Source organism: Mirounga angustirostris, unplaced genomic scaffold, assembly GCF_029215605.1.
Source record: "Mirounga angustirostris isolate CCGP_5_RB_7025 unplaced genomic scaffold, mMirAng1.0.hap1 SCAF_7, whole genome shotgun sequence".
In the NCBI taxonomy this organism is placed as follows: Eukaryota; Metazoa; Chordata; class Mammalia; order Carnivora; family Phocidae; genus Mirounga; species Mirounga angustirostris.
The window spans coordinates 19,519,060-19,533,748 of NW_026991715.1; the positions used below are offsets into that span (position 1 = coordinate 19,519,060).

The following is a 14,689-nucleotide window of genomic DNA, read 5'->3' on the forward strand; positions in this document are numbered from 1 at the left end:
CACATTGGGGAGCTTTATAAAAATCGTTTTACTTCCATGTGAAGTTTTGGCAATTCAGATTAAGCCAACCAAAATTTACTTAAGATTCCTAAATCAATTAAGAAATAAGAATAATGTGTGCTAATGTTGTTAAGTAAAAAGTGAACCAAACTGGAAGGTCCCAGACTGAGTTCATACCTCACTTCAGTATTCGCATGTCCTCCTGTCCATTGCTGGGCATCACTGCTGGGGTGTCAGCAAGCAGCATGATCTCAGGGAGCCCTTCCTCAAGTTTGCTTCTGTTATTCTTGGACAGCAAACTTTAGTTACATATTTTTTGTCTTTGCTGTAACATCAGAACTGGAAGATTAAAAATATATTGGTTGACACTAACAGTGTAGGTGTAGGCAGACTGGCTGTGTGTTATTTTGAAGTGTATACATGTTTCTGCAGGATAAAATGGTGTCAGAGTCACTTAACCAGGTAATTAGCTAGAATGTGGAATAGTGAGAGTCACCCTATGAGGAAGGTCACTGGGTGCCACTCTAATTGCCCGTTGGGCAGTGCATGATCCTGTTCTCACTGGCCACTGTCAGTGAATTGAATCAGAAAAACACGTGAGAGTAACCTTCCATCTCTCACTACAGTGATTTCCTGTGCCCTGATGGTGAAACCCTGTTTTACGAATTGCTCACCATTTTACCTGTTGATTTTTATGGCTTTTTCTTTCTTTTCCTTTAGGAAAGTAGGATCTTTAAGAAAAATACTTATGTCTAATACATTTGGGAATTACAGTGGCACAGAGAAATTTATATATTACCAAATAATTGTTGTATGACTGAAAATTCAAAGAAAAATTAAACTCTGCTGCTGTGTTTTATTTCTGAGATCTCTTAGCTTTATTTTGTTTGGTTAGCATTCTGCTCATGGCCCAAATTAGGAATTTGAATCCTCTGTTGGTCGGTTAGTGAATATGTCTGATGGTAAAAGAAATCCATCAAGCTAGTGCAGATGCTTTCATATATAAATCAATTCCCATTAGTATTTTAAATAAATGTTTAAGTTTATGAGCGGAGTATCATGCTTGTGTTTAAGTAATTATGCGTTATTAAGTTGCTAATTCAATCTTTAGTACTATCCAAGGTTTCTATTCAAAATAACAATGTAAAATAAAAATTTTAGCTTTTCCTAATGAAATGAAGCAAATGTATTTGTTAAATAAAACCTCTCGTTTCTCCTTTGACCCTATTTTTTTCTTCCCTTCGAGAACTTTTTAATTTCTTTGTGATTAAATTCCTAAAGTTTTAAATTGCAGAATTTTGTTGCTTTTTCATATTTTTATAACACTTTTTAGACATTTAAATAATTTTATTATTAATGAGTATATAGAGACATATCAGAATAATTTTTATTCCTTTCTAGAAGAAATGGCAACATATCTTCGTTATGTAAGAAGGCTAGATTTTTTTGAAAAACCAGACTATGACTACCTAAGAAAGCTTTTTACTGACTTGTTTGATCGAAAAGGATATATGTTTGATTATGAGTATGACTGGATTGGTAAACAGTTGGTGAGTACTCTGTGCTATATAATGAAAGATTATTTGTAGTACTTTTTTCCCCATAGTACAGCTTCTTCAGTGAAAAGAGTTGAATACAAATAATTTTTTTAAAGGATTCATTTTATTGCATCTTCCTGGGCATTTTAGGCAGCATAATACTAAAATTATTCTTTGAATTTTATAAAAACCCCACATTTGGACCCCCTGCTTTTTGAAGTAATGAGTTATTTTCAACTTTTCATTCCTGATTTATCTCTTACTGTCAAATATAATTATTTTTTTGTATAATATCCTGTTACTTTAAAAGATCAGTTAGTCTTGTGTTTTATTTCAGTCATTTCTCAAAACATTTGTAAAATAAAATTATAGGTTTTAATTCTACTAGCAGTTTTAGGTTATGTCTTGAATAGACTGGTACTTAAAAATTGGAGCATGTTTTGGGTTTTTAAAACTCTTCTAAGTTTTTGTAACTTAAAAAAATTAGTCTTGACTATAACTGTAGAATTGGTGCTCATCATTTAAAGGGACACATTATGAAATTCTTTGACGAGACAACTTTTAAAATATTTATTCTCACTATTTTTTTTTAATAAGTTAGAATGTCTTACAAAACTTTATTTAATTGTGGCTTGCTGTTGACAAATTTTTGTCCATATTTGGAACTACCAAACTCTCAGATTCATGTATTTTTGAACAACTGACTTATTTAAATGTTTAATCTATATTTTTCTTAGATCCAAAGTGAATTGACTTTATAAGTCTCTCCTGAGTCAAAATATTGACAATAAGCCATTTTATTAGCTTATTTAAAAAATAATTTCCTTATTTTCTTAAAATGATTTATTGTGTTTATACATTAGCTTTGAAAATGAGAGACATAAATAAATACACTTTCATTTTTCTGATATGAAAAAGTAACCTGAAAGTAAAGATTGCATTAGAAAGTCTTTTATTGATATAAAAGTGAATACTTGATAAAGTCTTTAAACATTTTTGAAAATAATGTAAAAAAGTAGCTATGTTCTCTTGTTTTAACTTATTTTTAGTGACATATTTCAAGAATGGTATCATTTTGTAAGGCTTTACTTTAAGTGTCTTTTATTATTTCCTTGATTCCATGAAGCAGCTAAGTAATTTTGAATACGACTTCTGAAATAGAATGTATTGATGCTAATTCTTGTACCGTAGCCTACTCCAGTGGGTGCAGTTCAGCAAGATCCTGCTCTGTCATCAAACAGAGAAGCACATCAACACAGAGATAAGATGCAACAATCCAAAAACCAGGTTTGCTGCCCTTTCAGATATGTAATGTCTTGATTTGCTTCTGTATTAATTTCTGACAGTTTAAAAATAAATTTGGTTTTTTACCATGCCCAGATGGTAGGTTTACAGGTGTGCCCATGTGTATGTGTGTGTGGGAGCACAGATCTACACATGTAGATAGATACTGAAGGATTGAAATACATTTTTTTTTAATAGATAAAACAGACGGTATACACATGCTTATCAGGGATCAAGAATGCATAGATTTGCAACAAATAAACCATTTCCCCCTCATGTTCACTCTTTACTAGTTTAAAAATCACATGAAAATGTTTAATGATAAATTTCTAATTAGTGGTATAAATTAGTATAAACTTTGAGCAATATTTGATACTCGTAGAGTTGCAAGTGTTTGGAGATATTGTTGGAAAAAATTATAATAGCAGTTGATCTTTCTAACTGCAGTCTAATTTAGCTCAATAAATTATTTGCTGAGTTTTGCTCTTTGAAAGCTACTATTCTGCATGTTGCAGAAATGCACAAGTAAGGAAAACAACATAACCTATAAGAAATTATTTTGTAATGAGTGGCTAAGAGCTCACTCAGTCTCTGGAATCAGACACACCTGGATATGACTTGATCTTGGACAAATTACTCTTATTTTTCAAAGCCTTGGTTCTCTCATCTGCAAAACAGAAATAATGCTTGTTAATTCCTATAAGCATTCAGTAAATCTCAACTCTCATGGCTGGTGTTATTGTTATCATGATTATTACAATAAACTCACAAGTAACTATATTACCAAACAGTGTAACCTCTATCATATGAAGTATACTAATAAAGTGCCATGGAAGATCATTGGAATATGGGGGATCTGTAAAGATTTTATGCAGAAGGTGGCTTTTGAGTTGAGCCTGAAGAACGAATGGAATTTTTTAAAGGCAGATGAAAGAATAAGGGCATTTTGGGGAGGGTGAACAGTGTAAAATAGGAAGCAGAAGTTTAAAAATGTAGTTTGAGAAATAGTGAGCATTTCAGTTTGCTTTGGGCAGAGAGTAGGTTCTATGCAGAGAGTAGGCATAGCAGATAAATAGGGAAGAATTTGTATTTCCTGGGTAAGGTAATTGAAAGCTGTTGAAATTTTTGAGTGATGTTCTTGCTTTTCTCTTTTTTGTAAAAAGAAGCTTGATTTAATCTATCTTTGACATAAAACATTTTGCTAATTGGAAGTTAAATAGCATCTTTAGAATTTTCAGTTATAACCCTTTCTGGGGAAGGATAATGTGCTATCCTTTCTTACTCTTATATCTTTTATCCCATCAGAGTTGCAGTGAGTTAAACAAGGGATGAAAATCAAAGGAAAGAACACAACACAATAAAAATCATAGCAAAATAAAATGCTCCATTTAGGGGATATTGAACAATAGTAGGCTTTAAAGTACAGCCAATTAAGACAGAGTAGTTTTAGAATTTTGCCTTAGAAAAATTGGGACAATAAAGGATCTTAAATATAAATTTCTTCAGATATAAATTAGTACTAGTTGGTAGTTTGACTACTACGGTAAGATGCTGAATATAGAAAGAAATGGCTCTAAAGTGAAGACTTGGGAGTTTGTGTTTTATAAATCAGAATTAATTTCTCAATTGGATGAAGATCAATAATTCATGTTCTCTGGAGATGTCCTCTTGAGCTGTTAGGTATTGTAATGAGTGAAACTCTTCTTTAAATGTTGAATTCAATTATAATTCAAATGTCTTCAAGTTTAATTTTCTGTGTGTTTCAGACTTGTCTTCCTAGCTAGATTGTGAGCTCACTGAAGGTGGGAACCATGTTTTATTTGTGTAGTCCTTGTTGCACTAAATGTAGGGAGTCGATTTTTGCTTTTCGTTTTGTGTTTTTTCAGGAAACCCTTTAGGGTAGCTTATGTATTAAATTTGAAACCTGGGTATGCAGACTGTCACCATAATAGAAAAGTTGTATATCTTAAAAACTTTTCCTAAACATCAGTGAAGCAGTAAACATTTCAGGTGTATGAGAAACTCAAAATTGACAGTCGCAAAAGAAGAACCTTTAGTTAAATGACTAAAATGTTGCAGTGTCCCCAGGTAAGCAGTTTTACCCTAGAGTTGGTTGTTGAAGTTCAGAATCCCGTGACATCCCAAGGAAGGTGTTAGATGCCTGTCACGATTGGTTCTGAGGAGAGGCTGGGGAGTTACCTTCTTAAAGAGGTCCATGACCCTTACATGTTACCTGTCGCTCTAGGCAGTATTTAGGTGTTTATCTCCATTTTAGCACCATTTTCATTCTTTCATCTTCTTTAGATTTAATCTCCTCTAATTTATCTTAGTTTAAGCTACACACCTGCTAAATTCTGGTCATGAACACGGAGGGTTTAATGAAAAGACCTAGAGCTGTCTGTAATTGCTTTGATGATAGACTTCATGACGCCTCATACTTCTTACGTAATTTTGCATTGTACGCTTTAATTTGGGAAGCTTAGTGCCAGAACATTTATTCATTGTGCCTGTTTGGACTTAACATTTCTTCTCCCCTAGGCCTACTCCGGCCACTGATGAGCTCAGGCTCCCGGTGGCCCAATATACGTGGCACTTTGTGGCAAGTTTTTTCTTTTTTGGCGAGTTTTTCTTGACTTAGGTTGAAAAAGAAAGAAAGTAAAGAGCACCGAAGACTTTAAATATATGTCACTGTGTTAAGGAGCTAGTTAGTACTGCTGGCAGAGCAGTTGGCTCTTGAGTTTGAATCCCTGCCGTACTTCTTGCAGTGTCTTTGACCTCGGTCAGGTATTTAGTCTCAAGCCTCTTCATCATTGAAGTGAGGATGATACTGTCTATCTCAAAATGGGATAGCACATGCAAAGCAGCTGATGCAGAACCAAACATGTAAAACAATCTTGAATATTGTATTCCTTCTTTTTATTAATGCTGTCCACATTTTCCTGAAACCTCAAAACTGACCCCTATTAAGCAGCTACTCCTAATTCTGCGGTAGATTATTATTAGTTTGTGGTTATTGCCATGCCAATTTGCCAAGTCCTGTAAAAGCATCAGCCTATCATGGGAATGGGTTCCTTAATTTGAACCAGATAAAAGGAGATCAGGGAAGCAAAGGGATTCATATAAAGTAGGATTGTCACTTAATAAAAAAAACTGCTTGTCATATCCTCATAGTGTTCTTCTGTATAACACTTGTCACTTTTTAAAGGACTTTGTTTTTTTTATATTAACCTCACAGTCAGAAACATGGTACTTAAGCAAGAGAGAAAAGTTTTCTAGGATCTAAGTACAGCTGTTTAAAGACTATTTTTTTTAAACCTCGCTAGAAGTAGTTCCTCATCAGAAAACCAAGGGGGACCTCTACTGTAAGAAAATATAGTGGATGGCATTTTAGTACTTTGGTGATTTATTTGGAATTCTTTCCTGGGCACATCATTTTTACTTCCCTTGTTCTTTGTTAACTTCATTTATAAAATTGGAGGGTGGAGTGTATGATAGCTAAAGCCCTTTCACTTCTAAATTCTATGGTTCTGTCTTATTTTTGTGGTTGATCATTACCTAATGGTAGCCATGTGACGAAAACCTCTCCACATCCAGTATGCAAAGATAACTGCATCTGTGACTCAGAATAGCAAGGGTATTTTAAATTTCCTTTTATACGTTTGTTTTCTATATTATAAGGATGAGATGTTTAACATATTGGGTTTTTCTTCTTCCATGCATGCCACATGCATTAAATAAATGGCAGTCGGCAGACCACAGGGCAGCTTGGGACTCCCAGCAGGCAAATCCCCACCATTTGAGAGCTCACCTTGCAGCAGACAGACATGGTGGCTCGGTACAGGTATTTTCTGATTTTTGCATGAGTGATTATTTCCCAAATTTATACAACTAACCCTTTTTTGGAACTCATGGCATGACTTCATATCCTAATGCAAAACTTGTTGCTGAACTCTCCATAATTCTTTTCCTTTGTATTTAACCAAAAAGCAAAATTAACATGGTCTAGGAAGACCACCAGGGATACTACGATTTTGCCTTTGTTCATTTTTGCAAGTATATGCAACAATATTTAAGTTAAGTCATACTCACAACAGGTTAGAAAAACAAACTGTATTACTTGAAATATGTGTTAAGCTTGATTTTTCAGTAATAAGTTCGGACTTTTTTAATGCTGTAATAGAACACTTTTATAACTTTTCCCTTTCATTGATCTTTCCTTCTTTAAACTTCAGTCAGTTAAATAGGAAATTTTTTATCCTTAGTACTCAGAAAATACTTCCTGATTAATTGCTCAAATAAACATGACCCCAATTGTTATAATGGTATATTTTGTTTCTAGAAAATACCAGATGGAGAAAATAATTTCAAGAACAAGTATTTATTAAATACTCCCCTCAATTTTCTGGCTATTTCTGAAAATTTAAAGCAGTCCTTTATTTTTTTGAAGTGTTCATTCCTCCTTCCTTCTCTGTACCCTTAGAATACTTTATCTTGCCCTCCCATGCCCCCTAAATTTTCATCTTTTATGTGAATTGTAGAAAGGGGAAGGTTGCCAAGTCTCTTATTTCTTTTAAAATGCTAGTTTAAGGTAATTTAAATGACGGTTTAAAGTAATTGAGATAATAAATGTTATCTCCATCCATTTCAATTTAGAACTTCCTTTAAAAGTTTTGATTTTTTTTCTCCACATATTTCCACTTGAATAATTTTCCATTATGTTTTATCAAATTTGCATTTTTCTTGGTGAATATGTAGATATATTTAGTCTTTTGGATCCCTGCTCTGGATTTTATTCTTTCTTGATTTGAATTCTAAAAGTCAGTTCTTGATTAAATCTTAGAAGTTCTCATGTTTTTCTCACCATTAAATTTTAGAGGTAATTTAAAGTATGTATTCAAATATTTTTATAGAACTTTGTAGTCTGTGGACCTTTCAGTCCTGTGTAACAGAGGTATTTGATGAGGACTTAGAGGCAAGGGTGCTTGAATTGTAAAAAATTTTTTATGACCCCAATTCATGGCCTTGGAAAAGTTAATAGAGCAAATTATATTTAGTTTCATAACACAGACTGGATGGTGTGTGTGTCTGTATACGTTTACACGTTTCTAAGTGTTGTATGTTACAATAGCAGGTGTCTTGCTCAGTGTTCAGGGATATCTGCAACAGTTACAACACTATTAGAAAGCTGTCCGGCCATGTGCACCATTACCACAAATGTGTTATTTTCTTAGTTTCTTCTTACTCTGTGGGATTCGCAGAGGTGGCTCATGGGATCTCCAGACTATCACAGGGTGAATGAGTTTGATTATTGGCTCATCACTCTAGTACTGTATGTTCTCTTTTTTCATATGTTCCCCAAGAGACATTTCCACTCCCCTCTTTTCTCACCATCTCTTTAAAGCTTCTCTGCCTTCAGAGACTGCATCTGGCTTCATCCTAATATTCAATACATGATCAGTTTTACTTACTAGAATTTTAGTAATACATAAGTAAAACAAAAAATTTTACACTATTTTCATTGACTTCCTGAATATATTTTACACCATTAACTAACCTGACATGATGGACATTAAGCAAGCTTCAGTCTTGTGAAAAATTTACTGGCAGCCTAAGTAGGCTCATGCCTGAACCTTGTTCTTTCCTAAAATATTGACTTCATTTATGCTTTATGTCCTACCCATGTAAAAAGTTTGAAAAGTTACAATATGACACTTGTATAATTGGGCTAATAAAATTGTAATTTAAAGCTAGTAGTAAGAAGAGGAAAGAAAGGTGCCTAAAATCTAAGCTAATGTGATCATTATTATAAATATAATACTACATTGGATTCTGAACAAAGGAAGGGAAACTTTTTCAGTTATTCTCATTGTCTGATGAAGGGAATAGATAAAGAGAAAAACCCTTTTATTAATACAAAAGTGTGAGAATAATTTGCCTTGAGATTCTTTGTGTGATGATCAGTAAACTACCTGTTGGACAATTTCCAGTGTTGACTTTGTAGGAGATGCAAAGACTTTATATGGCAATTAAAAATTAGCCTTTAGCAAATACTAAGGCCCTGTCATCGAATAGTTTCTTAGGAAAGACATTACCATAATAAGTTGATAGCTATCCGGTGAGAAATAAATATGGTACAGATTTAGGATATTTGGAAGCAGAATCAGGAGTTACCCCAAATAAGCCAGTTGGGGCCTGTGGCATTCATCCCTCATCTGTCACTGCAGTGTTTTTCTGGAGCTCAGAATGGCTCTCAGTGGCACCACAAAGCATTCCGGGCTGCTTCCGGTTGACCTGCAAGATGAAACCTCTTGCAATTTTGATTTACAGAAGGTTCCTCGGATATTCATTATTTCAGATGTGTTTTTAATAGGAACTGAATGGTGGAATCTAAATTTGAACTCCTTGTTTTTCTAGAATTACTGTATGTGTTACAGGTCAGACATCTGGTTTGCCAAGTTGATCTCATTGTGTTTAAGAGCACAAGCCCTAGAGTCAAATTCGAGTTTAAAATCTGTGCCATAGATTATTCATCAGTAAAATGGAAATTTTTTTTTTCAGATTTTTAAAGATTATTTATTTATTTATTTGAGCGAGAGAGAGGGAGAGAGAGAGCAGAGTGTGTGAGAACACGAGGGGCAGAGGGAAAAGCGGGCTCCCTGCAGGGCTCGATCCCAGAACCCTGAGATCATGACCTGAGCCTAAGGCAGACGCTTAACCGACTGAGCCACCCGGGTGCCCCAGTAAAATGGAAATATTAATAATACTTCTACCTCATGGTTTTGTCGTGAGAACTTAATTTAAAAAGTATTAGCACAGAGGGTGGGCCTTATGAAGTACAAATACTAGAATAATCTATTGCTTTTTCAGATTAAGAAACTTGATTAGTCTCTGGGAAGTGAAGTCTAGTGGTACAGCCCAAAGAAAGCATTGTCAAATTGGAATTTATCTAATTTTATTCTGTATCTTTAGTGTAATCATGTTAATCCACTGACCAGAAGGATCCAGCTACACGTTTGATAAATTTTTCCCACACAAGAGATTAAAAATTACATTCAAATATCTGAAGACTATATTTTGAATTTGTTCTTGGCTTTTATGTGTTTTGGAAAAGCTCCCAGGGCAATCAGATGTATTCCTCTCTGCTCCCTTTAGAATCCTTGGTAATAACTATGGCTGAGAAACTTAGACCTAGCACTTTCAGTTTCTTGGCCAGTTGTTATTCAGCAAATATACAAAAATGTCTACTAAGAGGTATTAGGCATTGTACTGGAGTCTTTGAATAAAAGGAAGAATAACAAAGATAGGGTGCCTGTCCCCATGGAGCTTTCAGCCAATGGGGGAGGTTAATTAAACAGGCCATGTGGTAAGCGGAGAATGTATAACATGCTATGAGAACGTATTGAGAAGCTCCTGACCTGGATTTAGTGGGTTCAGATTTCCTGGAAAAAGCGGAACTTCTTTGTATTCTGTTTTTTCACCTGTTTCTAAAGTGAAGCATCAGTAGGAGGAGTTAGCAGATGGAAGGGGTCTAGAGAGGACCGTCCCAGGCAAGAAAGCAGCACACGTAAGGTGGTGGAGGAGGGAGAGACATCCTGAGCAATTGACTACAGTCCAGTCAAGCTGGTGTGTGTATTGAGAAATGACTGAGGGGTAGGCAGGAGGCAAGTCCTGAAGGACCTAATAGGTCTCATTATTACATTTGGACTTCATTTGAGGATATTGGGTGGCCGTAAAGAGAATTAGATAAGCAAGGTAACTCTATTAGTGTTTTTTCTAAGGATGGCTTTCGTTGGAGACTAAGCTGAAGGGAGAACAAGTCTAAGGCAGGAACACAGCTCTCAGAAGTCCAGCTGAGGGAAAGTGATGGGTAGCAGAGATGAAGAGAACTGAGAGGATTTGCAAGATAATTAGAAGGTAGAATTTAGTTTGGTGTCAGGGCTGAGGGGGAAGGTCATGTCACTGTCCCTTTTTGACGTGTCTCTGCCTGGCAAACTAGGATGTCCAAAATGAGGTTTTTAAAATGTACCACCGATGGCAGGTAGTGCTCATCTGGAATCCCACAGGAACTGTGCCTTTTGCTGGAGCACGGCTCCTTTGAGCTCAAGGTCAGCCAAAAGCCCGGTCCTGGAAAGCGGAAAGGCAACTTCGAGCAGAGGGAGGAAGACAAGATGTTAGGGGCACTATCGGAAGACTACTTCATGGGAGATGGTGTAGGTCCCGATCGTTGGGAAATCTCCGCTAGTTGTACAGCCTTTGGTTGCAGGTAAAGGAACACTGTTGAGTCTGAGCCCCTGAGGGGAGAAGGGCGGCCTCACAGACGGTGCCGCTGTGGCGTGCAGCCGGGCACTGCGCGTGCAAGTGAAGGACGAACATTACCTGTTGTGCTGGGCACTCTGGGATTTTCGTCAGTGTAACTGGAGACATACACATGCAGGTGAGGATAGCAGGAAAGAGTGAGACGGATGTATTTCGAAATGGTAAGGAAACATTCATAGTTAAAAGTCAGAGGAATAGCAGGTGCCACACCCCTGGCCGTCCTCCATCGTGCTCATCGTTAATACTCCCCTTTCTAAAACATGGCCAGTAACCGCTTTCACTTGCTTTCTCATATCTTTCAAAACACACAGGTACTCAAAAGGGGGAGAATCAAGTGATGAGTACAGTTGTATCTTTCTGTTCCGTTTTCCAGGGCGCTGAAATCTGTAAAAGAGAGTTTGTACAAGGAGAGTAGCGGGGTGCCGTTAGCAGATAAGTAATGTCCAGCTCAGCTCCGTCACTTTAGCTTAATAAATGCCTTGTCCAGGTGTCACTAGGGTGAATCAGCATTACAGGTTTATTTTTATATCCTTTTACAGCAACATTTACAGTAACGTCTCAAAAGGCTGGAATACTCAGAGTACAGTGCTCTGCTTTGTACTTCTATAAGTGCAAATTAGATTGAAAATCCATTTTGGTTTATCTTTGCTGAAAGTCCGTGAGAATCTCACTGTGCCTTCAGGTCATCAGTTGGAATATCAAGAGGATCAATTATAACTCTAGCTCTAGGTTTTAGAATATGTAAGAAAGTTCGTTTCATGTAATACATGTGAACCCTAGCAGGGGTCCAGAAAACTCTTTGGAAATTACTCTTAACTATATCTCCTTTATTAGTGTGCTTTCTTATAGATAGCTTTTAGAAAAAGCTTAGGGCATAAGTAAGATACATAACATTTTAGTATTTCTAATATATTTACTGGATAGAGGGAGATCTGGTTAATTAAGATAGTGAGCCTCTGCTGCGCACTTGGTAGCATGCTTACAATAACTCAAATAGAAATTAGGAAGGTGGTACCATAACTGATTTGTATGAACTCATTGTATTTGGAAAGTGAATTAATTAGCCTTATAATATCATTGACTACAAAGATACCGTGTGTTATCTTTGTACTCAAAAGTCTATGTGAATGACTTCTTTTGGAATTAGATGTGGCAGGCAGCCATCATCACTTCTCTCCCATCCTGAGCTGCAGGCTGTTTCCATACCCCCTCCCCTTAAACTCTGGTACAGTAAAAGTGACACCACATCTGATGCCTTTTTATTTACTTTATTTTTTTTTTTTTGGTAACATCTTAAAATAAGAACTGTACTAAGTTTCTTACCGAAGTGGGACTATCAGAGAAAATTTCTTTAAGAACAACAAGAACAAAAGCCCTGTAAAACACCTGGGTTATTTTTTTAAATGTCAAACTTCAAAGAGGCTGTCATTTTTTAGATGGACTTTCATTAGAAAAATCAGGTGATGAACACCAGTATTTCAGAGACTCCTATATGTTCCACTTCAAGTTATAATTCTAGAAATGTTACCTAAATGGGATCATTCTTTAGAATTTGGTTTATAAAAATGATTTGTGCATAGTTGTTGTTTGGTTGATTTAGGTTTCGAGGAATATAATGACATGCTATTTATAATACTGTGTCTTTGTTTTTTCTTTGTAAAATCCCTTCACTAAAAGATACTAGTTTTCTTAAGTGAAAACCATTTTTAATGCCCTGATATACTCTCATCACCAGTATTAAGTAGGCCGCTTCTATAGGACAACTCTGTCATCACGTTGATTCTGTTCTTAGCCCGGGTTGTTAGCCTTTACTCAGAGAGTTAGGGAATCTGGGAAACCAAAGAAAAATTACTTAAAAAAAATACATAAATGAAGATATTATTTCCTTCTGGTCTGGTTCTGGTCAACCAGGTGGAATGAGATTTGAAACATTTCACTAAAATAAAGCTTATTAAAGTCAGTTATGACTTTGTGTGAGCTGAAGTAAGTCAGATTCTATAATAGCCATGTTCATACAGTTGCTCTTGCTGGAAATGTAGAATACTTGGGTTATGAATTTTCAATAATGCCACTTAAAGTAAGGGAAGGCATGTTCAAGGAGCTGCCTGTAGTTTGAGATGGGGTCCCTCCAGCTCTCTCGGGCCATTGAACAGGAAGGAGGAAAAGAAACCTGTGACTATCACGTTGAGGGAAGAACAATGGAAATTGTTGAGTGAATTCTTTATCTTCTGCATGCAAAGCATACTGCTAATTACAGATAGTGGAGAATACAAAAGTGTAAGATAAGAACCCTGCTTTCTAGCTCCTTTCCAATTCAGCAAGGAGCTCTGACATTTTAAAGATTAAGAATAAAGAACCAAATTATGCTTGATAATTAGGACAAATAATGATTGCTAATTAAATACTTTCAGAAAGAGGGTGAAATGAAGAGAAGAAATTAACATGGAACTCAGTAGAATGCCAGAAAGGAGGAAGCAGGTGCCCCCAAACAGAGCAGCAGATTGAGACACAGTGGTATTCCTCTCCTTGGCTTGGTTGTCTCTAATAACGATCGAGGCCGTTCTGTGTGTTCTCAGCTGTGGGCACAAATGCAGCATTCCTTTCTAAGTATTTGTTCTGCGTAGGATACAGGAAACTCAGCCTCCATAATCCTGCATTCATCTAGATTTGTTAGTTGACGTCTAGTGACTTTTCTGGGAGTTGTGGGGTGGACTCTCAGTCCCACAAGGGCAGGGGTGTTTTTCTTGTGTTTTTCCAAGTTCCTGGAACACTGCCTGGCATGTTGTGGCCTCTCGGTTAGAACGTGAGAATTAGTTAAGTTTCAGTAAAATGGGGCTCTGTAAACGGACCTGTTAAGTCTCATAGTCAGCTGTCAGTCTGCTGTCCAGGCCTTTGATATATTAGCATTTTCTTTCTCTTCTGATGAGCTTTGATAAGGAAAGCAGCAGAGGTCTGGGAAGATGGTAAGGGTTTACTGGAAACTGGAACCCTGGATAGGAGGAGTGACACATTTGAGAGGAGTATGAGAAATTCAGTTTTGGAAGTACTGAGTGTGTACCCCACGTGGTCTAGGTGAGCATGTGGGTGAGCGGTTGAGCTCAGCACGTCCTTTACGTAGCTTGTAGCCGAAGCCGTGAGTGCAGGCAAAACTGGCTGAGGAACAAGGGCCACCACTCCCGGAGCTCCTAGAATAGCCCTGTCATTGCCCTTCACATTGATTCCATTTCCTCCTCTCAGTCTTGTTAAATGCATACTCCTGTTTCCCATTGCGTAGTTGAGAACACTGAGCTTTAGCACGATGAGCTCTCTTTCCTGGGTCACATAGCAGGTGAGGGTGAGAGCTAGGCTTTGTTTCTAGACCCATCTACTCTGGAGTATCAGCTGGTGCTAAGTGATACCGAAACGTACAGGAAAATGAGGACTGAGCAAAGGCCACCGAATATATTTTTCTAGGAGTCGTTGGTAACCTGCAAGCGTACTCTTACTAGAAATCTGATGTAGCAACAGAGTACAGATTGCAAGGAATTAAGGAATAAATGAGTGGAAAATTT

The 14,689-nt window shown here is 36.6% G+C and overlaps 1 protein-coding gene across 14 annotated transcripts in view; it reads left to right on the forward strand.

Moving 5' to 3' along the window:
• Positions 1-14,689, forward strand: part of CSNK1G3 (casein kinase 1 gamma 3) — a 111,587-nt gene that overhangs the window by 81,341 nt on the left and 15,557 nt on the right. For 6 of the 14 annotated variants that reach the window (XM_054511267.2, XM_045891735.3, XM_045891753.3 and 3 more), the window contains 3 exons: positions 1,402-1,550; positions 2,730-2,825; positions 6,568-6,663. In XM_054511267.2, the coding sequence (XP_054367242.1) occupies positions 1,402-1,550; positions 2,730-2,825; positions 6,568-6,663 (341 nt within the window). The remainder of the gene's footprint in view (positions 1-1,401; positions 1,551-2,729; positions 2,826-6,567; positions 6,664-14,689) is intronic. The other 8 variants (XM_045891770.3, XM_064595831.1, XM_045891762.3 and 5 more) reach the window with 4 other exon arrangements.